Below are 25,943 nucleotides of genomic sequence, written 5' to 3'. Positions count from 1 at the left end.
AAGTATGGGAAATGGTCTATTATAGGTGTAAAAAGTGATCAAGCTCAAATTGAATCCAAGCGCTTGGTTATTTGCTCATGTACAAAGACTGAATAACATTTCTTAATGAGTAAAACTTTGCCATTTGCAGCCATTCGGTACAATTTATTGATAATTTATTTCTTATCTTGCTGATAAGTTTACAGAACTAGTGTTCAATCATTTGGATAAAAGTTAGACACTAATGCCTCACGGCTTGCTTTTGCGTAGTATTTTTTTGAACCAATAGGCAGACATCTTCGGGTATCGTTTTAGAGTCTCGAAATCAACATAAACAATGCCAAACCTTGACGTATACCCTATTCTCCACTCGAAGTTGTCAAGCAAAGACCATGCAAAGTAGCCTACCACATTTGCTCCTTCATCAATACTCTGTTTTAGTGCACCCATATAACCCTTGTAGTAATTGATCCTTTTAGTATCATGTAAAGCCTTGGCAATGGTTATATTTCCTGGATCATCCATGCCTACAACAAGCAATTTAAGAGTTTGAATTGCAAATATTTTTTGTGGGATACTGTAGAATGACTCGATAGTTATATGCAGTTATTTGGGATTTGAATGACTAAGAATTGTTATATGTTTGATGCATACCATTTTCAGCCAGGATCACAGTCGGATTCCCATAATGTTCTTTAATATACATCATGGATTTGTAAAGACCCCATGGTACATTGTAGAGCCAGAATGAATTTGCCTGCATATAAAGAGCATCGTACTGCATTTGTTAGCATCTTTAAAGTTACTGCTTTTCTTACTCAAAGAACACCCTATAAGAAGTAACTACCCTGGGACCAATTGGTACGCCGTTGCGTTCGTCTGCAGGAAAGATAAGAAAAACCATAAGTCTGAGCTTTTAACATGGTATTACGTGTCTTAAATGTTAAAAAGAAGTACTTACAAGCAAATCCTACATTACGGTCTGTTTGGTAGCTGAGGTCTTTTGGTGGATTTGTATGTGGATCATAAATATAAAAGCTAGTATATTGGTTAATTCCAATTACATCGAAAGATCCATTCACCATTTGAACCTCTTCTTTCGTAAATTTGGGTAGACGGTCGTTGACTATGTTTTGAATCGTTTTCGGGTATTCACCATACACAAGTGGATGCAAAAACCTATATAGAAAAACATAACAAACATTAATATGTCTATGTCTACAGGTAATAATAACTTGTAAAGACTAAAAAAGTTCAAAAAATAATTCTTTAATCATCTTACCATCCAAGATGAAAGTCTATTGCTCTTTGAGCAGCCAAATTGTCAGGTTTTGATCTCGAGAGAGGTTCATACCATGCAAAGTCCAATAAAATCCCAATACGTCCCTTTTGTTTTTCCTGCGTGATCATAACACAAGTTTTAAGTCTTAGGATAACTAATTACAATTCATATCACATTAGAACATATATATTTTTCTCCATGGCTATGTAATTTTCTTCAAAGATTTACTGCATTATACCTGATACTTTTGGCGGTATCTTTGAACTGCCGCTGCGTGACTTAAGATCAAATTGTGGGCGACAATATATGGTTCAGTTGCTGAATTCCCAGCTGTGCAATTACCATACGCTTTGGAACACCTTCCAGGTGCAAAATACCCACTATCGTAACCAAGGTCAGCCACAACTCTAGGCTCGTTAAACGTCATCCAGTTCTTTACTCTGTCTCCAAATGTCTTGAAACAAAAATCTGCGTAATCTGCATAATCTTCCCTGTTTGGATAAAGAGACACAAAACTTGATCTCACTTCCCACAAGTACTAATAATGTGGTTTCATCATTATTTTTTGGCATTATTAGAGCCTTCATGAACATATTTATAGGGTTGTTCATTGTATTGATCTTATAAAGGACTATCTTCCTAATGATGTCTCAGATTAAATCATGTTTAACTCTATAGAAATAAGAGTCAACCCATTTATAATTAGAGGGTTACCAACTTACCATATTAACTACATATATATATTCTCTTTCCCCTAACCATCTCACTTTGGTGGGATGGCCACCAGCCGCCACTCCTTGGGGAAACCCAAGTTCTGTCAGGATTGATTTGTGGCTGAATTGCTTTGACATTATCCTTGCTGGGGTTATGTGGGTAACAAAAAGGTATATGGGCCTAAGGGTTCCCATCAATTAACCCTTTTATATTCTCTCTACCTTTCAAAATAAAAATATAGTACGTACACAACTTGACGGTTCAACCATCCAAGATACTTTTCTTCAAGGGCTAGTGGAAGATCGTAGTGATTGAGATTTGCGTATGGAGTAATGCCTGCAACAACGATAAGCTAGTTTACTATCATTTGCTTGTTTTGGATGTAGGTTCTTATATGTTTCATTTCCTGTTCTTCAAACTATGCTAATCAACTTTATACTGTATTTTGAGAACTTGTAACCAAGTTAATTGTGATAAAATTTAAAGGGTTTGGGTCGTTTTTTTTTTTTTAGTCAAAACTATAAAGCAGATTGAAATAATTCGGTTTTTGAAAATTAAAACTATTGGGTTTTGGTTATAAACTAGTCAGTTCCATTTTTTGGTTTGTAATTATTTCGATTTGGTTTTTAATTTTTACTTAGTTTTCTTAATGGTTTTATAAGTTTTCCCACTAGTTATATTATTATGCAAAAAGATACGGAGTAAAAGACTAAAAAGATACCTTTATGAAGCATGTAGTCAATTAAACGGTTATAGTAAGCAACGCCTTCACGGTTCACTTTTCCAGTTCCCTCTACATATTGCAAATTACTTTTAAAAAACATAAATAAAAATAGACTTAACGTGAAGTAATTTTATTTTATTTTACTTTGTGATATTTCTAGTTTGATGCTTACTTGGAAAAATTCGGGACCAGGAGATGGAGAAACGATAAGCATCAAAATTGAGATTTGCCATTAGATCAACATCTTCCTGTACCATTTAAACGTATGCATATTTTTTTATGGATTTTTTCCACATATATGGATTGATTTTAGAAGACAAATAATGTACAACGACCATGAACCTAATAAACATCATCAAATAAGTCTTTGAGCTAGACATGTGTTTTTTTTTTTACCATTTATGGTGTAGCACCCCTAGACCCAAGTTAACCATTATTAAGCTTATAAATTGTCATAGGATTATAGGAACCACTTGAGGTGACTAATCAACAATGATTAACCCAATTATATATGTGACCCGGCTAGGGGTGTAAACAAGTCAAGCCTGCTGAAGTCGATTCAAAAAAAGCTCGTTTCGAGCCGCTTAAACGAGCTCGAGTCGAGTTCGAGCTTATTAGTTGACTCGTTTACTAAACGAGTTCAAGCTCGAATTTTGAATCCATAAGTCAAACAAGCTCATGAGCCTAAATGAGCTTTCAAATATATAATATAATAATAATAATATATACATAGAATTATATTAATCGAGTTTTAATATATTAATCGAACCGAGCCTAAATGAGCTTTTGCCACGAGCCTCCGATAATCGAGCTGAGTTTTGATCACTCACCGAGCTCGAGCCAAACTCGAACTTGTTTAGTTTTTTTGACAAACGAGTCGATCTCGAGCCGAGCTCGAGCTATCTTAATAAACCATGAGCCGAGCTCGAGTTTAAAAAAACTATGGCTCGAACCAGCTCGAGCTCGAGCCCGAGCTCCTTAAACGATCTCGAGCACTGTCGAGCTCGGCTCGACTCGTTTCGTTTACACCCTTAAGGTCCAGTCAGGCCCATCCCTTTTAAGGGCCTATAATTTTTATTTATATTACATATATGTTTTTGTAGTACGCGCATGGTACCCGCGGAATGCAACGGCGGTGGTGGAGAAGCCGGTCTAGTGGTGTCGGTGATGGTAATATTAGTGGTGGCGGCGATGTCAAGTGGTGTAGGTTGATGTAATTATGATGATAGAAATTTTTTAGACGATAAGGGCTTAAAGTGATAATTATTAAAATAAAGGTTTATAGTATAAACTAATTCATTAAGGGAAAATTTGGTATTTTATATAAACTATTTATATAGTGAGTGTTTATTAAGGATAGCTTATTAATTCCATATATAACTATTTATAAAAATGGGAGGTGTGATAATTTGTATAAAGAAGTATAGATAAAATATATAAATACGGAGTATAAATTAGCTTCAATCTTATTACGTGAGTACGTGACCATGTGTAAACCAAAAAAGAAATAAAAGCCCATGTATTGGACGGCTAGACCTGACATGCTCTACGGCCTCCACCTACTATTTTTCAAATGTCACGGTCACAATTTAAATCATATCATATAAAGTACAAACTAGATTATATATATACGGGGAAAGACTTTCTTTATTTTAAGAATTATTTTTTTTCAAAAATCATGAGAACTTTCGTATTATTATCGTATTATTTATTGGATGATATTTGTTTTTGTTTATTCATATGTGAAATGATATAAATTAGTATGTTGTACATGAAACTTTTTAATAAAACCTTCAAAAAAGCCTATTATTGCGAACGAATATGTTCACGTTTTCGTTCACATGTTAACAAACGGGTATATGTTAAAATAAGGGTTTCCTATTGGGAAAATGTTAATAGTATGTATGTTAGGTACGGTTACTCTCACAGAACTAGAGAAGGGGGGCTTTGATATGGCTAAGAATGAAAAATGGAATATGACTAATTTTATAAAAGTATTTTGATTTAGTGGCATTTTTAAGGAATCACTATAGACATAATATAATGAACTAAGGGAAAAGTTATGTAAAGCATGTAGTACTTATCTTAGGTAAAGCAGAGGAGATTTTGTAAAATTCGGGGAAAGGTTATATAAAATTCAGGGGGATACTATGTATGTTTATCAAATTCAAAGATTTAATTTGTAACTTTTTTTAAAGTGGCAGTACCTAAGTTTAGGTAAAGTCTGCAGTACGGATCATTTTCCCATAAATCTATATCTATCTATAAAATTCTATAAACCTTTATAAAGCATATTGATTTTTTCATTATAGAAATTAAATACTTTTTCAGTATTCCTATAATACCCCTTAAGCATATTTTTTCTTCTTAAAATACCAATATTTAAACATACAACCCTTATGTATTCTAACCCTTATATATTCTCCTTTCCCCATCCTCTTTAATCATAACACACTTTCATCGACCTTCTATCACCCTTCGCCGTCGCCTCCTTCTCCACCGCCTCCTCGATCTCCACCACCGCCCTTCATCCCACCACCACCGCAACGCTCGGGCACTATGTTCGTCAATCTTTAACATATATTCAATTCATATTGTAAATGTTAATATGAAAGAAAAATCATATAATATGCTCTATAAAAGTTACCTTGTATCGATGATATTGATCGACTGCAACTTCTCCTGTTGCATTGTTTGGTTCCAGTCCTACATACATTTTCAGCATGCCAATTTAATATTAGTGGTTGTTCATGTATTGCCAACAATTAATTTTATAACACACATGACACAACTATCATACTATATAGAAATCTGGTAAAATGAAATATTAAAACTTTTATGTCAAAATAAGCAAAACAAATCCAAATTTCATTCCATTAAATCAATCTCCATACATTCCGAAAACCAAACAATCTCATTGTATTTTTCTACTAGTACAACAAGCAGCTAGTTTAATTTGTGTATATATATCCATATGTACCAGGAGTCTTGATGAATTCGTCCCAAATGCTTGGTCCTCTTCCTCCTTTGTGGGCCATGCCTTCCACCTGATAAGCCGAAGTTGCAGTTCCGAACTCAAACCCTTTCGGAAAGCTCTTCCGGCTGATCCCGTGGGTGGTTGTACCCACCACCGCCATTGAAGCAACCAACACAATTAGTAATGCCAATAATGGACTACTTCCATTATTCATGTTTCTGTGCCTCAGAGCACTGACTTTCTCTATCTCTATATATCTAAGTATTTATATATGGTTCAAAAAGACATATTTTAGCCATATCAGTAAAGGAAATGATAATGTTGTGTTGTTTTTTGTTATCTTGCTAGAATAATCAATTTTTAATTCTGGCTCCTGCACAATGTTGCGGCTAAATTTTTTTTAAAAAGATTCTTTAGACAAGGTGGGTTTAATAGGAAGAAATATTATGCAATTTGTTATTTGTAACTTTTTTAGTTAAAAAGTTTATTTTAATGGAATTACAAAATAGTGTTAGGTTCACAAACTTTTTTTCACATTAAATGTTATTTTTGAAAGTGTTTGATAATCTACATAAAGTGAAAAAGGGTCATTTGGTACTTAAAACATTGAATGTTTAGAGTTATAGTGTATAAACATCATGTTTTTGTGTATCTTCGACCGCAATTGTGACATTGTTAATAAGTCATGTTTCAAATAGGTAAAAAGTAACGGAGTAGCCCTTAATATCATTGTTTGTAAATCAAAGATCGTTTTGATCAAAACATGTTGGCCTTCTTAATATCATGATGTTGCGGTTAGATACGACCAACCACAACACGCTCGTCCAATGGATTTTATCGGATTAAAACCAATGGATTTTATCGGATTAAAAAAAACTCCAGCAATTGATCTCGTATTTGGCAAAAGTGTATTTTGACATGGACACCTTAACCCGTTGTATTTTGGCAATAGTCATCTGGGTTGTCTAAAGGGTCAAATTCATCAAGGGCTCGCCTGTTGACCCAAAACAATAATTTACAAAAAAAAAACAACGGTAGCTGTATTTAAGAAGGACGGATTGAGCTTAAACCGAAATCAAACTCCCTGCATTTGTTTACATTTGCAATGAGCAAGACTTTGTCATTTGCAGCCATTTAGTACACAATTTATTGTCACTAGTTTATTTCTCATTCTGTTGATGAGTAACACTGAACTCGTCTAATCCTATTTGGTAAAAGATAAAATAACCGACGCCTCACTGCTTAGTTTTGCGCAGTATTTTCTGGAACCAATAGGCAGACAACTTCGGGTATCTTTTGAGAGTCTCGAAATCAACATACACAATCCCAAACCTTGAAGTGTAGCCTATTCTCCATTCGAAATTATCAAGCAATGACCACGCAAAGTAGCCTATCACATTTGCACCTTCATCAACACTTTGTTTTAGTGCAGCCAAATAACCCTTGTAGTAATTGATCCTTGTAGTATCGTGTAAAGCCTTAGCCACTGTTATATTTCCTGGATCATCCATTCCTATGATACGCAATTTAAGAGTTAATTTACATTTTTCTTGGTCACATTGTAGAATGAATCATAGTTATATGCAATTTTTGGAGATTTAAATAGATTCATCTTGACTATTACAATGACTAGAGAAATATTACTTTGTATATGTGAATTGCATACCGTTTTCAGCCAGAATTATTGTTGGGTTTCCATAACGTTCTTTGACGTACATGATGGCTTTGTGCAGACCCCATGGTACGTTGTAGAGCCACTCTGAATATGCCTGCATTTGGAGTATATGGAACCAAATCTGTTAGCACTTTTGTAGTTAATTACTATTCGTCTTGCCCAAAGAAAGCCTTATGACAAGTAATTACCCTTGGACCAATTGGGACGCCTTTGCGTTCATCTGCAAAACGGTAATGAAACCATAAGTTTGTGCTTTTAGCAAGTTATAAACTTTCAAGTCTAAAATATTGAAAACTAGTACTTACAAGCAAATCCTACATTCCAGTCACTCTGGTAGCCAAGATCTTTTGGTGGATCTGTATGCGGATCATACATGTAATAAGTAGTATATTGGTTTATCCCAATTAAATCGAAAGACCCCTTCACCATTTTCACCTCATCTTTCGTGAATTTGGGTAGACGATCTTTAACAATGTTTTGCATCGTTTTTGGGTATTCACCATACACAAGGGGATGCAAAAACCTACATAGGAAAACATAGCAAACATTCATACAAGGATGAATTATTAAAGAGTTTAAACAAGAATGATGATATATAATCTTACCATCCAACATGAAAGTCCCGTGCTCTTTGAGCAGCATAATTGTCGGCTTTTGATCTCGTGAGAGGTTCATACCATACAAAGTCCAATAGAATCCCGATACGCCCCTTTTGTTTTTCCTGTACAAACAGAACATGAGTTTTAAGCATTCAAATAAATTAATTCTGATTCTTATTCTAAATTGATACTTAAGCATATATGATTGTTTTTCTCTACATGGATGTACTATTCTTCCAAAGATATACTGCAACTTACTTGATACTTTTGTCGGTATCTTTGAACTGCAGCTGCATGACTTAAGATCAAGTTATGGGTGACAATATATGGTTCGGTTGCAGAATTCCCAGCTGTGCAATTCCCGTATGCTTTGGAACACCTTCCCGGGGCAAAAAACCCATTGTCGTAACCAAGGGCAGCGACCACTCTAGGCTCGTTAAATGTCATCCAGTTCTTTACCCTGTCTCCAAATGTCTTGAAACAAAACTCTGCATAATCTGCAAAATCTTCCCTGTTTTGGAGAAAGAACAATACAACTCTGTCACATTAACACGCCTTAATTAACAAAATTTTGTCAAATAGTGTTTAGAAGAGTGTATAGTACTTACACAACTTGATGGTTCAACCATCCTAGATACTTTTTTTCGAGGGCTAATGGGAGATCGTAGTGATTGAGATTCGCATATGGAGTAATGCCTGCAATAACCATAGATTCATTATCATACGTTAATACCAGACCTTAACAATGAGCCACCAACCCCTTTAGCAAAAAGATAAAATGATATTGATACCTTTCTGAAGCATGTAGTCGATCAAACGATTATAGTAAGCAACGCCTTGTCTATTCACTTTCCCAGTTCCCTCTACAAAATCGTAACCAAAGATTTAACTTGATTTTCTATCATTTCGTTTTTTCTTTGCTTTTTGCGTGTGTGTAGAGTACGAATAGAAAGGTCTAGTTTGATAATTACTTGGGAATATTCGAGACCATGAGATTGAGAAGCGATATGCATCAAAGTTGAGATCTGCCATTAGATCAATATCTTCCTGTAGTCATTTAAAAATATGTATCTTTGTGAATTCTTATTAAAACATGTATCTTCCTGTACGTAGTTGAGATCGAAACCAAATAATGCACAAACAATTAACCATGAACAATGTTAACTTTATCAAAGTCTTCGAACAAGATAGCCATTTTACTATTTAAGGTGTTCTTTTTCCCTCAACATTCTGTTTGAGTTCTTATTTGCATTAAGCTTAATTAGTTATTACTAGAGTCTAGAGGAGTATCCGCACGATGTGGCGATGATTGGTGATAGTAGCGGCGTTAAGTAGTGTAGGTTATTGATGTATAAAAGGGGTAGTGTAGTAAGAGTTGAGGATAGATGTTGTAAATTAATTTCATTAAGGGTATTATAGATATTCAAATGGAGATGTTTAAAAAAATGAATTAAGTAAAGGAGCATTTTGGGGTTAACAACTTCTTAGTTAAAAAAAAAACAAAACAAAAAGAGCCTCTTTTCCTTCTTCCAGCTCCCTGAACACAACGTTTGACTTGCATGTGTTAAGCATATAGCTAGCGTTCTTTTTGCCAGTGATGTCAATTTGTTGACGCAAAACGAAGAAACAACCAGAGAACCATCGCCAGCCCTCTAATATGCTAGATTCATTATTTTATTTTTGTGTGTGTTTTGTTTTTAAAAAGTGTGAATTACTTGTGAATGTTATAACATCTAATATCTTATTTTAATTGGGTCCACGCTATAAGCTATATCGTCCCTCAACAGGTAAATACCCATATAACCCTTGAATAATAAAAGTCTACCTTATTAAGACTCGAACCCAAGAAGCTTTTTCTCTCAGTGTTACTTAGTATGTCGTTTTTTCTTTCCTTGGGGCTTATATGGGAATGCATCAAAAACACCGTGAAGTGAAAACCGGCGGCTCGGCCTTCGTTGGGTGAAGGTTTTTCTCGTGTTTTAAGTATTTGTAACTGACACAAGTTGTTTAGCCCCTTTTTGTGTTCTTCGCAGTTCAAGCTCCAAAAAGTTTCTAGGAACTTGTGATTTTGTTAATTTCTAGATAATATTTTTGTATTTGTACTCTTTGTACTGTTTATTGGCCTTCTAGCACTTTGCTAGTTGGCCCTTTTGTTTAATATATTTACTTATTTTGCCGTTAAAGAAAAAAACTCGAACCCAAAATTTTGAAAATCCTAAGAGGCTAAAACTATCTGATATAAGCCAACCCAATAACATTCCAACTAAATAACTTGGTTAATATTTAAGTAACAAAAGGGATCAGAATGTTGGTGAGCCATCAATTTTAACAATTAAAAGGACTGTGGCCCATACAATACGAAAAAAAGGCATCTGGGTCCATCTTGGACTTGGAGTGCCAAATGCGACTGTCACATGTTCACGGGTTGTCAAACCCACTAAACGTGAATTTTTAACATTTTTGGACCATTTTGTATATGCTCTTCATCCCCTAAAAACGTGACAGTTTTTTTTTTTTTTTCTCATAAACTTTTGCTTTTAATTATATAAAAGCCTTATTTTATTCTTACCTAAAGTATGAAAGGAATATTAAGTTAAAGTTGTAAATAAGCATGGATAACTTTTCACGATTAAGGATGAAACTGTAACGACTCTTCTACTTTTTATAAAAACCAATTCGACTTTTTCAATTTATTTCCTTAGATAGCCTTTAAACATAAAGTAACACAAACAAGTGGAATTGGATCAAGCGGAAAACTTTTATCTTTGGAAAAAAGGGTCTCTGTTTCGATCTTCACTTCCTACAAAATGACGTACGATCCCCATATCTTATGAATGAACGAGATTGGATACAGTTCTTTTTTCTTTTTTTTCTAGTTTTTAAACATAATCTATATATATTGTAATATGATATGCACTAAGTTCGCTCTTTGTTGCTTTCAAAATGACCATGATGTCCTTGTGTTGTTTTTGTTACATATAATATGAACTCAGAAACAGAACTATATGAAAAGTCGATCACCTTGTATCGATGATATTGATCGACTGTAACTTCTCCTGTTGCATTGTTTGGTTCCAATCCTACATACACATATTACCAATGAAATAATATTAACTGCTCTTGTTTTTTGTATTTCATCTAATTAAGTGATAACTAAGGACATTTGAGAAAGATTAATGTTAACTAGTTGATTAAAAAATATCCACTTTAGATGAATATATATCACCAGCGTTAGTCAATTAGACCCTCAAATATAATATAAAAAAGTGCTAAACATGTTTTCACCTTTTATTTACTAGACATAAGTTTTAAAACGAAGTGACGTCCCACTTTAAAAAACGATTCTGATGTTTCAAATGATACAATAGTTAAGTATTACATTTACAGTAGTTTATAAAAGTACTCCATACAACATTTTTTTTAACTTGTGTCGTTTACAGTGTTGAATCATACAATAAAAACCAAATTTCACAATATATAACTAAACTAATGTTGTTCTGATTTTGTGAAACTTATGTATCATTAAAACTGTTGTTGCACTATTTTATTTTTAAAAACTAGATGAAATAGAAATATATATACACATACCAGGAGTCTTGATGAATTCATCCCAAATGCTTGGTCCTCTTCCTCCTTTGTGGGCCATGCCTTCCACCTGATAAGCCGAAGTTGCGGTTCCGAAGAGAAAGCCCTTCGGAAAGCTCTTCCGGCTAATCGCTTGGCGGCCGGTGTGGGTGGTGCCACTCACGGCCGCCATTGTGACAAACAACACAAATAATAATAATAATAGAAATGAAAATGGGCTCCGATCCATGTTTCTGTGCCTCAGGGGAGTGCAGTATGCTAGACACTTGCTATATATAGTTGAATGGGGGAGTCAGTCCGTGCCTTGCAACATGTGTAGCTCTTAATAAAGGATAATGTTGTGTTGCTTTTCCTATAATTAATTTTAAAAAAATACATATTGTTAAAAATAAAATAAATCGGTGTTGTGAGGGATGGTGATAAAATTGCATAACAGATAGTTATCGTTTGACGCAATACAGTCGCTATATTTGTTACGCCTAGAAATCTGGTCCCAAACAAGGAAGCGCGATTTTCAATATACATTATTATAAGTAGTAAAGAAAGGAGGGGGGAGCGACTTGCGTCATGTGTCATGTTGTGTAAGAAGAGTTGTCCATTTAAAAAGGTGAAAATGGGTGGATTTTGGAGAGTGGGCGACTTGTGCCATGTGGCATGTGGGGTAGGGGGTGTTGTATGTAAAAAAATGTAAAAATAAATGGATTTAGGAGAAGTCGGGCAAGGGGGTGGTGTGGGGGGCAACTTTGACTGACTTTGGAGCACAAAGGGGCGAGCTTTGTGCGTCGGGCAAAAGGGAAGTCAGCGAAGGGGGGGTGGTGTGGGGGGCGACTTCGTGCGATTTGGGGCGAGGGTTGGAAGAATTTGACACCACTCTGCTCAGTCTAAGGGGCAAAGGTGAAATGCCACAAAATTGGTTCTTTGACATGGCAAGTTTTCGGCGAATCAAAATGTGCCATGTGATTTTGCCAAAACACATGGTGTAGTGCAACAAAACTTGCTAATTCTTGCCAAAATGCCGATGCAGGAAAAGTTTTATAGGTTGTCGGAAAAGATAAAAAAGGGATCGTTTTTAATTAAAAAAAAAGGATACTTGGGACCAGAATTTAGGGGTCGGGAATTTCAGAAGTCAGAGACGCCATGGCTGCTAACTCGAAGGTTTACCCCGCCAAGATACGCCCCAGATCATCAGAATCCCATTTTTACGAACAACTTTGTATCATCATCGCCCATTTAACATAACACCGATAACCTAAATGTTCAACAATATCATTATCGGCTAAAACTACTTTTTCCAGCTACCTATTGTTTTAGTGGAACGAAATACGGTAACACTACTAAGGAAAAATCCAGCAACGCTACCGCTAAGTTAACACTACCAAGCTAATTACAAACATGCAATTAACGGCAATTTAAAGATATAAATATACATATATAAGCATAAGCAGCAACATCAGTTAACCGGAACACCCAAAAAATGTGTTAACTACACTACACGCTTGCCAAAGCCAAACAACAATTTGGCCGTAAAAAAAGTGAACGTTACTGGCCGCTGGAAACCCCAAAAAGGGGTTTCCGATCTCACCGGAATAAGGGTGTTATACGTTAGTAGCATCGGCAAGTTTTTTCCGGCATGGATTCCGGCAATAGAAGCTAAGAAAACGATAGGGTTAGCCTCAAAATTGAAAACCCCCCAAAAAAATTTTAGGTTTCCGGTGAATATAAAGAGTTTTGGCACAAGAACAAAAATAAAATGTCACAAGGCACGCTCTTAACATTCACAAGGATCGGCCAAAAGTGGCCGATATATATAGCTGATGTAACTTGCAAAAACTAGCCGATGCATATGTTATAGCTTGCCAAAGAACCGAAACTAGCCGACCATTTTGTCGATAAAACTTGTCGACTACACCGTTGCCTTTAAAACACTAACTACATCCCTTTGTTAACTGTTTATAAAAAAAAATGTATTTTTTATATAATTGTATGATAAAAATACAATATTTTTATGCACATTAGCGACAACTTTACTGACCCAATTCTACCAATAAACTAAAACAGGATTGAGACATTCTTGAAACGACATGGGGCATAATCTTTAATCGTGTAACACCCCGAGCTAGGCTCGAAATATTACCGAAAAGTTATAGCATATGCACGGAATTATCGTAGAATAAGTCCAAATGAATAAAAGGGATCCGGTGAATCCAACCTCAATATAAAGTACAAAATGCACAATCAAAAGATGGCTATCAATCCTAAGCATAAAGTAAAGCAATGGGCGAATGAATCCTTGATCCACAAAAGTCCAAGCCCGAGTCCAACATAATTATCTAGGGATGAGCTTGGTACCAATACCGTACCGATACCAAAATTTCCCGAAACCGAAAATACCCAAAACCAAGAACTGAATACCGAACTGATTTTCTATACCGGTACCGGTATAGGGAATTTCGGGATTATAATGATTAGTACCGATTATAGTTTTCAGTCGATAAGTTTTGTTGTTCAAATTGCAAATTTTGAAGCTTAGTTTTATGTATTAGTTGATTCAACAGTAGCATGAATAAGAGGTGTTCAATTACTTCATTAAGTTTTGCAAATTCATTAAATATTTTAAAATAGTCATTAACGTACTAGAGTTTTAACAGATTGTCTTTGTATAGTTTTATTGCAGCAATACCTCATGAAAATTTCATTATCAAATGCACCAAGTGACCACTTTACAATATGATATAATATCTGCAATTTTACAAAACAAAGCATTTTTCACTTCTAATATTATTTGCTAGAATGATTTCAAGTATTGAACTAGTATATATATTATCCGTAAGATGTTTATTTCATCTTATATAACATGACAACTAGTAATATTAACAATTTTAGCTAAATATAAAACATAACAGTGACATATAAAAAGTTTAAAAAACGATGAAATAGAAAGTAATTTCATATCTAGCCATAAAATGAAACATAACAATGACAAAAAAAGTTAGAAAAACTTAAACGGGATTTTACTCGGTTTCCCCGGTACCGAACCGGTACCGTACCGGTTAATCCCGAAACCGTTTTACCCTAAAACTCAATACCGATACCGATACCGAATACCATCGGTACCGAATAACGATACCGGTTCGGTTTTGGTTTTTTGGGATTTTTGCTCATCCCTATAAGTATCTATCAAACTTCACATCCAAGAATTTCTTGATTACCTAAAAAGTATACTAAACAAAGTCCACACTAGGTTGGTGAGTTCGTAGTAATGGATCACAAGGAACCATCGACAACAATCACAATATGTATAAGAAGAAGTAAGTAATAGTAAGTAATGTCTTACAAGTAACCTCTATAAGGCACAAAGTCAATCAAGATAGGTAAACTGATAGTAAACCTCATCACATAATAAGCCAATAATATAGTAACAAAAATGAGGAATGTGTGTCACAAATATGCATAAGTGATATCAACATCAAAGAGTATGCGAAGCAATAAGGATGCATAAAGTATATGTGCATGCGACATGATCAAGCAATGCATGAGTGTATATCATGTGTCTCTCAACAATCATCAAAAGTGCACAAGTTCCCCGAGGAGCGAACGACCTCGCACACGTTTCCCATACAAAATGGGTGCGTACGTTCCCGCTCACGTTTCCCATAGCTTGGGGTGTGTGTGTCTCATCAATTCAACACAAGTGCATACGTCTATACACTCAGATGTACTCATTCGTCTCATCAACAACCATATCATTTCATACGCGTGTTTAAGTTCCCCGGGGAGCGAACGGCCTCGCACACGTTTACCATACAAAAGGGGTGCGTACGTTCCCGCTCACGTTTCCCATAGTTTGGGGGTGTGTCTTATTCACAAGTTTATCAACCATCAAACCATTCAAACCAACCAAAATGATATGAACATACACTTAGGAGGATTTTACTTTCAACGAGTTCTCGATGCTTATATATAGGGTCACCCGTAGCCTTCCCACCACATCTCAAACCCTTTGAAGGTATACTCGACTTCCATGTGTGTACAACTATCCTAAATATAACCAATACATATCACAATCATGTACATAATCAACCAAACGTGTCAATCAATCCATCATTCAATCAATCAAGACTATCCATAGATCAAACAATCAATCAAGACTATTCATCAATCAAACAATCAATCAAAACTATCCATCAATCAAACAATCAATCAAAACTATCCATCAATCAACCAAACAATAAGTCGCTAATCAAATTAACCAAACAATCAAACAAGCACGTATGTGTACACTTTTCAGCCCGAATCTCAATTGAGTAGGGAGCTACGGAACTCACCTTGAGCGGCTACAACAAGTTAAGATCACGCTAAGAATGTCCAGCGATCGTCAAAGGTCCACAACCAAACTTCAACAACGATCGCAACCTACTTTACAATATCAAAATGTCACAAAGGCATCCCAACGGTAAGGTCTAACTAGTTAAACTATGCCACAATTCCCAAGGGTGATCTAAAAGTGATCCAAGAATGCTTAAACCATATTTGAAGAGTTTTGGTTAAATATGATTCAATGACTTAATTAGTACCAAAATTTGACATAAAAATCGAAGTGTATATAAATGTGTTAAATCAATATTGTTGCCCTTAAAAGGATGATATAAAACCAATAAACAAGTTTTAGATCATTGAAAATCGACTGATGACCGAACGAAAAAGTGGTGTCCAAAACAGCAAGTTGACGGTCGATGTTGATAACAAAGGCCATCAGCTTCGACCGTCAAAAGAACGTCAACCGTCAAAGGTCTGATCGATGAAAATGCTCACTTATCTCAAAAAAGACCCATATAGACGCAACGTCAAGGCTTCAAACTTTTCCACCACTCACTACAAGTATATTTAAGGATAATAAACACTCTAATTTCACCAAATCATTTTCGGAATCAAAAACCCTCTTTCAAACCCTAAGTTACTAGTTTTCATCAAAAACTCAAAGATTTGACTAAGTGTTATGTAATCTAGATATCCAAGACTTAATACAACATAAACTAAGCATGTAGAAGGAAAATTTACATGCCAAATTGTTACCTTGATTTGAAAACCGAATTTGAGACAAAGAAAGGAAGAACACACTTGATAAAATGGAAAACTTGGATCCTTGAAACCAATAGCTATTTTTATATAAGTTACTAGTCAGTTTTACTCATCATGATGATGATGAATCCGAATATAATGAAAGAATAAGAAAAAGAAGATGATGAAAATGTTGTTCTTGAGGTTTTGAGAGAAAGAGAGAGTGTGTGTGTTTTGTGTGTAAAGAGATAAGGGAAATGAGAGAAATGAGAGGTGGGGAGGGGGGTTTTGTTCCCTTCTTGAGCTCTCGCGACTAGTTCTAGTTTCTCCCGACAATTGATTCATTTAGTTAAAACTTTTACCCGAAGACTTGTTCAAATACTTCGTTGATATATTATTATCTATGTCGAAATTACGTTATTAACGAATATTCATATGTCTACCTTTTCATTACAAAAGTTTTATTTACTTCAAGTAGGCTCATTTCAAATTTACCTAACCGTGAACGTTGACCGGTCAAAATGGCGGATGTTACAGATCGACATGTGTCCTTTTGATTTATTTATTTCATGATATTAGCTTTTTTAATTGTATATAGAAATCATTTTATTAGAGTTATAATTAAACTTTAACTCTTAACTACACACATTATAACCGATCGTTTTCACATTAATAAAATTGTCTTTTTGCTTTCCCTATTTTACAACTCCTATTACTTATAATAAGTTAATAACATGAAGAGTTTAAAAAAATGAGTTTACGATTCGAAATCGCAAGGCTATTTGTCGTCATCCATTACGATTACATGTTCTGATTTTGATGTGATTTTAAAATTTTAAGGTAAATCCAAACTTTTAACTAAACATATATTATATTTATCATTAATTACTGTTTAGTATAACTTAGCTTCGACCATCGATTTACTTTAACCACAATTTATCTCATACTCACAAAACATGTATGAGGCATATTCAAAGTTCTTTATGATACAATCTATATAGATACGTACATCGTACGGGTATTAAGACTAGTAGAAGAATAAAACATATCACAGAAAACTTATGTTGACCGATATTTCGTACTCTATAGTCTATATTTGGTTGTGAGTTTTGTAGTTTTATTTATCGGTTATTGAAGTTAATAATATCGAGGAGATTCTATCGCATTTTGCCATGAGAATCCTTGTTAACGACTTAAGTATTTTTACCACTTAAGTTTGCAAGAATGATAATTTTACATCAAACACGTCAAATTTAAAAAATAAAAAACTATATCAATGCAAATAACAAAAACGTGTATAACAATAGCTATTTTATAAACCGATAACCACATTCTTATAAAATGATTATTTTACGAATATAACATGTAACAATGATATAGTATATGATAATGATATATTATTAATGTTACTAACGACACTTGTATAGTTGTATATAACCTTAATATGATAAGAATATAATGTGTAGCAATGTTAAAGAGATAACAAAAATAATATAATGAAACATATTAAATGAAAACAAATTAAAGGAGTTTATTACCAAACTGTGATGTTTTAGAAAAATATTTACCAAATAAGTGTAGTTATAAAAGTAATTATCAAATAAGAGTTTTGAATGTTAAAAATAATTACTAAATAGATGTTTTGTATGTTACATAGTTTCATTGTTCTTTTTTTTTATAACTTATGAATTCTCGTAAGTCATAACATTACAAAGCCAATACAATTATACATGAACGTATAAACATTTATATAAAAAAGGCACCACACATATATGTTGACCATCAACAAAAATCAAGCAAATGAAACATTTGCAACATCAATGTTGGAGAAACAAGGTACCACACATATATGTTGACCATCAACAAAAATCAAGCAAATGAAAAATTTGCAACATCAATGATGGAGAAACAGAAAAGTGGTTAAATCTGATGAAGAAATTAGGTTTAGGTCTAATTTGATGAAATATTATTGATTTAGGATTTTATTTTGATATCAGGAATAAGCGTACCCTTCCTTTAAGTTTATCTCTTTAAAAAAATGATTAAAATACTTAAATGGTAAATACCTTTTCATTTACGCCATTTTGGTAATTACCTTTCAAATAAAAGAAATGATTAATCCTTCTAACTAAATAACCTAATAATCTTTCTAATCATGAGATGATGACACGTGGAAAAATCAGAGGGCAAGATTTGGAAAGAGAATTAGTGGATACCATATGTTACATTCTTAATGTTTTTGGAGGATTATTAAGCTATTTGGTTAGGATGATTTATCATTTTCCATTAAATAAACACCATTTAGGTTAAAAATTCCAAATTAAAGTAATTAAAATAATAATCATTGTCATACAAATGGAGGCCCATTGGGCCAAAGTTGTATCATAGCCACATAGGAGCAGATGAATTTGTATTCTCAACTCGCAAAACGCAAATTAGAATTTGGTACCAATTTCCGTAAACAATTTTTATGTCTGTGACTCTGTATGCACAATGTATGTCTTTCTTTTCATTCATAAGACTAAATTTCGGAAACCCATCCACATTGAAAGTCGATATCAAATCAGCACCACATTGGAATCGGCTAAGAGATAAAGACAACTAGTTTCTTTTGGTATAGGAATCGATCAAGATGTTGTATAATTCGTTTGAAAAATTGGAATCGGTTTGAAGTTGTAAAAATAATATATCCATGTAATTACTTGTTGCCGGCCCACGATTTGTGGGTACGGGTGTTTGTGAATAAAAGTTACTTTAAAAAAAGTAAAATAAAAAAAATATTCAGCACCAAATTAATCAGTTCTTGATAGATGTTTCCAAACACGTTTGACAATACATATCGAAAAATGATATGTGTTAAAAGAAGTATTAAAGTCTTATGTATGTACCATAAAAAATGACACGTAATCACATACTATAAGTCAACATTTAAGTTCGAGTTTGTTTTTACCTATAAAAGCCAACACAAAGATAGAGTAATAAAGTGTTTGGGATTGAATTTGGGGTAATTATTTGATTATTGTGTTTGTATAAAACAAACTAGATGCACGGTGTAAATAGTGGTAGCAACGATGTTATGGTGGTGATGGCAGCAACGGTGGCGGGTGGTGGTGGCGGCGGGAGTGTCGACGGTGTAAAAAGGTTCGTGTAACTACTTAACAATAATTATTGTAGATTGATAAAATGTGTTGTAGATGTATCTAAGATAAAAGAAATATAATGTTTGACAAAACTTTTATGATTATCTACGTTTATATTTACGGATTCGTTTAACTTTAATGGTTAAAGATGTACTAATACTAATGTACACAAACAAATTGGCAAGTTTATTTTCTATGAATATTATGTTAGAGGGATGTTCATCTCATTTTAGTTGAGTTTTTTTTATTTTTTTATTTATTTTATTTTTTTTCATTTTATACAAATGTGGATCAAATATCACAACGAAACGTTTAAATTATATTGTCTTAACTGAGTCTACGCTATAGAACCTCTCACCCAATACTAAATAAAAGGAAAATTCATTAATAGTCATCCTAAAAGCAGGATTTGCACTCTAAGATTTGAACCCCAGTCTCACTAAATCCAAACATTCATAAAGACATTTCTTTACCATTAGGCTATTATCTATCTATACAATATTATAAAGCAAATCTTATTTTGAAATTCAACATTCAACTTAAACTTTAATATTGATTTTAAGGATCAACAATTCATAAAGACTACATTAAACCAATAACCTACTATACTCGTCACCACCGCCCCCGCAAAACCAATCGCCGTCGCAGCCACTGCAACTACCACCATTCTTTTCGTCACCACCGCCGCTATCGCTACCGCTACGCGCTACCACCACTGCTGTCATAACCGCTACTGTCGCACGCTGCCACAACCCGTTCCCGCTACCACCTCTATCACTATTACAAGCGATCATAACTCTATCTCAATTATAAATTTTAGCTATAAGGAACCAACTTAACCCTTTTATTTTTTGTATCTTGACTTTTAAAGTATCCATAGATTTTTAGATCAATGAGCAATGCTAATAATTAGCAATATCTATTTCACCCGTATTCCAAAATTAAATTATCTCACAATAAAGACTTTCATGTTAATTTTTAACTTAAAAGACCAAATATAAATTTGAAAAATAAATCATGAGTATTTTCATATAGTTAGAGTGGTAATATTACTACAAATAAGATTGACAAATTTATCATAAGATAAAAATCACATAACATAATGAACAAATATTTAATGTATGATTGTTGTAAATTTATCCATTTTTATGATATTAATATGATAATATCATTATTTATGTAAAAGCAGCTTAGTTTAGATCAGTGATAAATATTTTGATTTTTGGAAACAGATGTTAAAAATTCAATCATCATTCCATGTAAAAGATCAAAGGCTTTTTTTTACCATTTAGGTGTAAACTAAATGCAATCTTGGTAGGAGTAAGATTTGCTTACATTATAACCTCCTCATATACCGATACCGATGATGTATTGGGTTAAAAAGTTAAAATCAATTTCTTTTTTTTCTTTCATCATTCATGTAATTATCATATCTTTATTGAAGTTTTTCCAAGTATTTTAATTAAACTTGATTAAATTAATACTGGAATAAACAAATGAAATAATTGAATAAATACAAATATATCACAATCCCATTACAAACCCACCCACTCACTCAGTCACTCACTCTCCTAAATAAAGCAAAACACCAGCCTTTACTCTTTTCTCCCATGCCCTCCCTCAGAAAAGCAAAAAAAAAAATTCTCTAAAACCATGAAGAAGAAGAAGACTTCCTTACAATTATTCTTACTCCTCCTTTTTCTACACACACTACCCATTAAACCCGACCCGGTCCAACCCTTCATTCCAAAACCCATTTCACCACCAGTCACAACAATCCCTGCATTCCCAGAACAATCTTCCTCCTCTTCTTCATCTGGGTGTCCATTAGACCTTCCAAATGACTTATTCCCAAACATCAAATCGGCCTGTACGGGTAAAAAACATCACGGGTCGGGTGAGTTAAACCGGGTCAAATGCTGCCCTGTTTTAGCAGCCTGGTTATACTCTGCGTACTCAGCAACAGCTTTAGGGAAAATAAATAAATATACTCAACAAACTGCAATGTATCATGACCTTCCTTTGCTTCCTAATGACTCTGAAACTTGTGTTGAGAATCTTGAAAATGGACTAAGAAAGAAGGGAATTGAGTTGGTTAGGTTGAATGAATCGTGTGATGTCGTTTATTGCGAATGCGGGATTAAGTTGCATCCGTTGAGCTGTCCTGAAGCGTTTTCGGTTAATTCGGTTGGGGATTTGGTTGGGAATTATAGAGTTAAGAAGTTGGAGAAAGATTGTTTTAATAATGGTTGCTCCAAATGCTTGAAATCACTTCATCTGGTAATTTCTGTTCTTTTTTTTTTCTTCTTTGTACTTTGGTAAAGTAAAGTTATGCTTTATGCCTTTATTATGATAGTAAAGCTATGCACGTGATTACCACGCTCATGTCTTAAATTAGTAATATTTAGGGTGTGTTTGGTTAGTGATATTGTGATTGGAAATTGGGTATCAAACCCATTTCTATTTAGGCAACCCAAACGATGGTTCAAAACGAAACCCGTAGCAATTCCCAACTAAACATATTATTGTCTTATTGAATTAGTAATTAATCACATTCAGATATCTAGGTTAATTTGCGCATGATCCCTAGCTATTTTGAGGTTCAGAGTGTACATTTAATGAACTAAAATGGGCAAACGGTTTTTATTAGAAAACCTGCAGCACAGATCATTTCCCTTTGGAATAAACGCGGTATTGAATTAGTAATTAATCAGATTTAGATGTCTAGGTTGCCGAGGCTCTTGTCGTTGCTCTTGATCCAAAGTGTTTAAGATGTTTAATGCAGATTTGGGTGTTCTAACATTAACTACTACTAAGTTTATAGAAGGAAATGTAGTAATTTACACATGATGGAATGAAAGTTTAATATTCAATAGTTTTTTTGGTCTTTTGATCATGGTTGGCAGGGTGGTGTAAATTTAGTTTCGTCTAAACTAAGTGATTTAGAAATCTAGTATATGTATTATAATGGAACTATAGATTCAAATATAAGTTGTTACTTGTTACAGCATGAAAATAGATTATGAAATCTATAGAGATTAAGTATAGACCTAAATGCTGTAGTATAGTTGTATAGATAAGGCTAGGAAGATTTCTTTTGTTTCTCATGCACCACTTTTAACACTTTAATGTAAATTTTATATTTTTCAAACTAATGCAATGTTATTTACACACTTATTAGCAGTAAAATCATTCTTTCTTGTTTCTCCGTAAAAAGACTATTCTCTTGATGTTGATTCATTATTTCAATATTTCAAAGTGCAATTTTACTAAAAGTTATGGTAAAAGTAATTTTTTCTTTTGACAAATCGATCAACCGAAGCGTTCATATCTATGCTTATATGTTGAAGTGAAAAGGATCCTTAAAATCGAAAGTGTAAGAATTAATTTGGTGCTAATGTCCCTCGCCTGTTTTGTCTCGGTAAATGCAGTTTGAGTAGTAGTTTACAATGGGGAAAGTAGTAAATTTTTGTTTTTGTTATAGAAAGGCAACTAAACACATCCTCACTACTGTTCCGTCCAAAAAAATCCACACGACTGTTACACATATTTATAAAATGTCTATCATGCGACTTGAATCTACAATCTTTTGGTAGATGGGTCATCACACACACCACAAGAGTCAAAGCTCAAGGATACTATGTTCTTTAGTTTTCTAAGAATAGAAAAGATAGAAAACACTTCTAACAAAGTTGTTCTTTAGTTTTTCTTACATTAAGGAAAAGAAAGTAAGAGAGGCGAAGTAAAAGGGGTTCGATGATTTTGCTTTAAATATTTTCATCCCAAAAATGGGATGATTGACAAATGTGTAATTCATCTCTTCTTTTCTATTCTTTCTGCTAATATTTAATTCTTTTTGTTGTTTTTCCTAAATAAAAAAGAACCGAGAACACTCGATAACAATTGGGTGTGATTTTTAATTGAAATGGGTCATAGTTCTTGGAATTATTGGAGTATAATATTATATCTAATCTCTTCAATTTGCAATATTCGAAAGAAACAATGAAGTCTTTAATATAACTTATCAGATTTCACTATCAATATTTCTGTCTATTTACATTCCCTTTGTGATCATTAAACATGAATCGTGCACCGTTAGTGGTCTAATTAGCAACAGTAGACCTTTTGTCCCCAAAAGAAAACTGGTGTTCAAGAGCTGCATCAAGTTGTTTTAGTCTTTATTCGAATTGATATTAATATCATGTCCCTTTGAAATGAATTTTATAGAAATGAGTAAAAAATATTTTCCATGCAAGTAATGCCAAGGGCTGTTATCCCCTGTTCCTTCAAGTTATCACATTTGGATAACAATATCCAATTCTGTCTTGAATAAGTCCAAGATAATATTTCAGGTCATATTGCTATCTGTGAACAGCCTGTGTAGTAAGTGCTTCAAAAATAACGAAATAGCATTTACACAATAATCGACATAATGGAAAAACACATAAATGTTAAGTACATTGACTATCGTCTCAACTTACATATAGTTAGAGGTTGCAACATATATGCAGTTTAGGTTATAGGTCATAAAGGGTCCGGCTTAAATGATAACAGCAACTATATTCTGTATGATTACAGTGGTCAATTGGTGTAGGTGTAGGTGACTTTGGACAAATTCAACCCGTTGAACCCACATGACCCATTGTCTTTTTAGTTCATTTATAATATTTGACCCGCTTAATATAAAATATAACCCGAGTTGGCCCATTCATAATCATAAGCAATTACTAATGTAATGGGCGCCTCCATGAGTTTTGATACTATGTTACCATCGTTGCTGTGCTTTAGAATTTGTGTATACATTAAAGAATGTTGTCGTCAGATAACTCTTTGAAGTAAGATATATATTCTTATATGCAGCTTCACAAGGTCGATACTGTAAATACAAGTAAGTCAGAGGAACGAACGAGCAAAATGCAAAACGAAGATTGTGAGCTGATGGGTCTGACATGGCTTCTTGCCAAGAACAGGTCAGCATACATACATACGGTTTCAGCTGTCCTGAGAGCCAAAATGATGAGCACAGATGGTAATTCCATTCCAGATTCATGTCCCCTCAATAGTGATGGATTGCCGTTAGCGGTTGATTCTTCTGAAATCAACGATTCCTCATCATCCAGTATCCTCTATAATTTACCTCTCACTCTTTCCATATTTTCACTTTTAATATTTCATGTGTCTATCTGTCAATTATCTAATAGCATGTAGTGTTTGTTCAAGTTTGGGATAGGATGGGGATCTTGGGCTCTTGGCAACTATGTATTTGTTATCATGTGCATGAAAATATAATTCTTTTGTGCTTCTTTTTTACATGTCATAAAAATTTTCCTGTAGGTATTATTTATAAAACTTAGTAGAAACATCCTATTATAGACGTAGCGTTTGGTGAATTTAAGCCACTCAAGTTAGTGTTACGGTTTATATAATGTACATAATAATCACAGTTTTCTATTTTCACTTTTAATTAACATGAGACTATGTGCCATCGCTATTCTATAATAGCGTTTGGTGGTATTAGACAAATAAATGGGTTTGACAAAAAATAATTATAGCTAGAACTCGTAAATTTACAATGACATAAAAATGACATATTGATAATGCTCTATATGTAAAATACAACTGATTAAGGGGTATATGTCAGTGTACATGACATTAGAAGGAATTCTCACTCACTGCAGTATATATACACCAGAAGCGTATCCGCATAATGTGTTGCTGGACAGGTTTTCAACAAATATTAAATTACGGTGCAAATCAAACTGAAATATATAATTCGTAAAATTCAATTAGTACCTACCGGAAGGGGCCAGGAGGGTTTCAGTGGCCAGCCACAAGCTTCTTCCGTCGTTGGCTTTGGATTGTCTAACTCGAGAACATATAATTTGTGTTTATTATTTATTGTTGACATATATTAAGATAAAAATGGTTAAACAAAATTAAAATTATGTAAACCCATCAATGTAAATGTAAGTTTGGTGAAGGGGATTGTCCTATGTGGTGTCGAGTGGTCCACTAGATTGTTGATGAATGATGATAGTTTGATGTATACGATAATTGAGGGAGTATGTGGGCCTTCACTAACATGGCCTGCTAAGTCTATTATGCATTAATGCAAAGGGGTCTGAATATTGTCTACGCCTTGTTGGAACACATTTAGTCATTCACACAATTGTTGTATTTTAAAGTATGTCAGTGTGTGCACCTGTTTTA

The 25,943-nt window shown here is 33.9% G+C and overlaps 3 protein-coding genes across 3 annotated transcripts; 1 reads left to right on the top strand and 2 right to left on the bottom strand.

The window, feature by feature from the left end:
- Window positions 1–70: 70 nt before the first annotated feature.
- On the bottom strand, window positions 71–5,999 carry LOC122598957 (beta-glucosidase 44-like). The gene is made up of 11 exons (XM_043771420.1): window positions 5,680–5,999; window positions 5,347–5,405; window positions 2,872–2,947; window positions 2,697–2,768; window positions 2,224–2,311; window positions 1,500–1,752; window positions 1,262–1,377; window positions 941–1,158; window positions 827–858; window positions 634–736; window positions 71–506 (listed from the first exon to the last, which is right to left on the bottom strand). Exons 1-11 carry the CDS (start codon window positions 5,888–5,890, stop codon window positions 229–231), a joined length of 1,506 nt encoding a protein of 501 aa, XP_043627355.1. The 5' UTR covers window positions 5,891–5,999; the 3' UTR covers window positions 71–228.
- A 735-nt stretch (window positions 6,000–6,734) lies between these two features.
- On the bottom strand, window positions 6,735–11,794 carry LOC122599292 (beta-glucosidase 44-like). The gene is made up of 11 exons (XM_043771786.1): window positions 11,539–11,794; window positions 10,972–11,030; window positions 8,922–8,997; window positions 8,742–8,813; window positions 8,559–8,646; window positions 8,209–8,461; window positions 7,957–8,072; window positions 7,657–7,874; window positions 7,540–7,571; window positions 7,343–7,445; window positions 6,735–7,189 (listed from the first exon to the last, which is right to left on the bottom strand). The coding sequence occupies exons 1-11, from the start codon at window positions 11,762–11,764 to the stop codon at window positions 6,912–6,914; spliced, it is 1,521 nt and encodes a 506-aa protein (XP_043627721.1). The 5' UTR covers window positions 11,765–11,794; the 3' UTR covers window positions 6,735–6,911.
- Window positions 11,795–21,298: 9,504 nt separating this feature from the next.
- On the top strand, window positions 21,299–25,036 carry LOC122585075 (uncharacterized GPI-anchored protein At4g28100). The gene is made up of 2 exons (XM_043757172.1): window positions 21,299–22,013; window positions 24,594–25,036. Exons 1-2 carry the CDS (start codon window positions 21,387–21,389, stop codon window positions 24,939–24,941), a joined length of 975 nt encoding a protein of 324 aa, XP_043613107.1. The 5' UTR covers window positions 21,299–21,386; the 3' UTR covers window positions 24,942–25,036.
- Window positions 25,037–25,943: the final 907 nt, after the last annotated feature.

The sequence above is a fragment of the Erigeron canadensis genome, chromosome 1 (assembly GCF_010389155.1).
Source record: "Erigeron canadensis isolate Cc75 chromosome 1, C_canadensis_v1, whole genome shotgun sequence".
Classification (NCBI taxonomy): domain Eukaryota; kingdom Viridiplantae; phylum Streptophyta; class Magnoliopsida; order Asterales; family Asteraceae; genus Erigeron; species Erigeron canadensis.
This window is presented reverse-complemented; position numbering and strand designations above follow the sequence as displayed.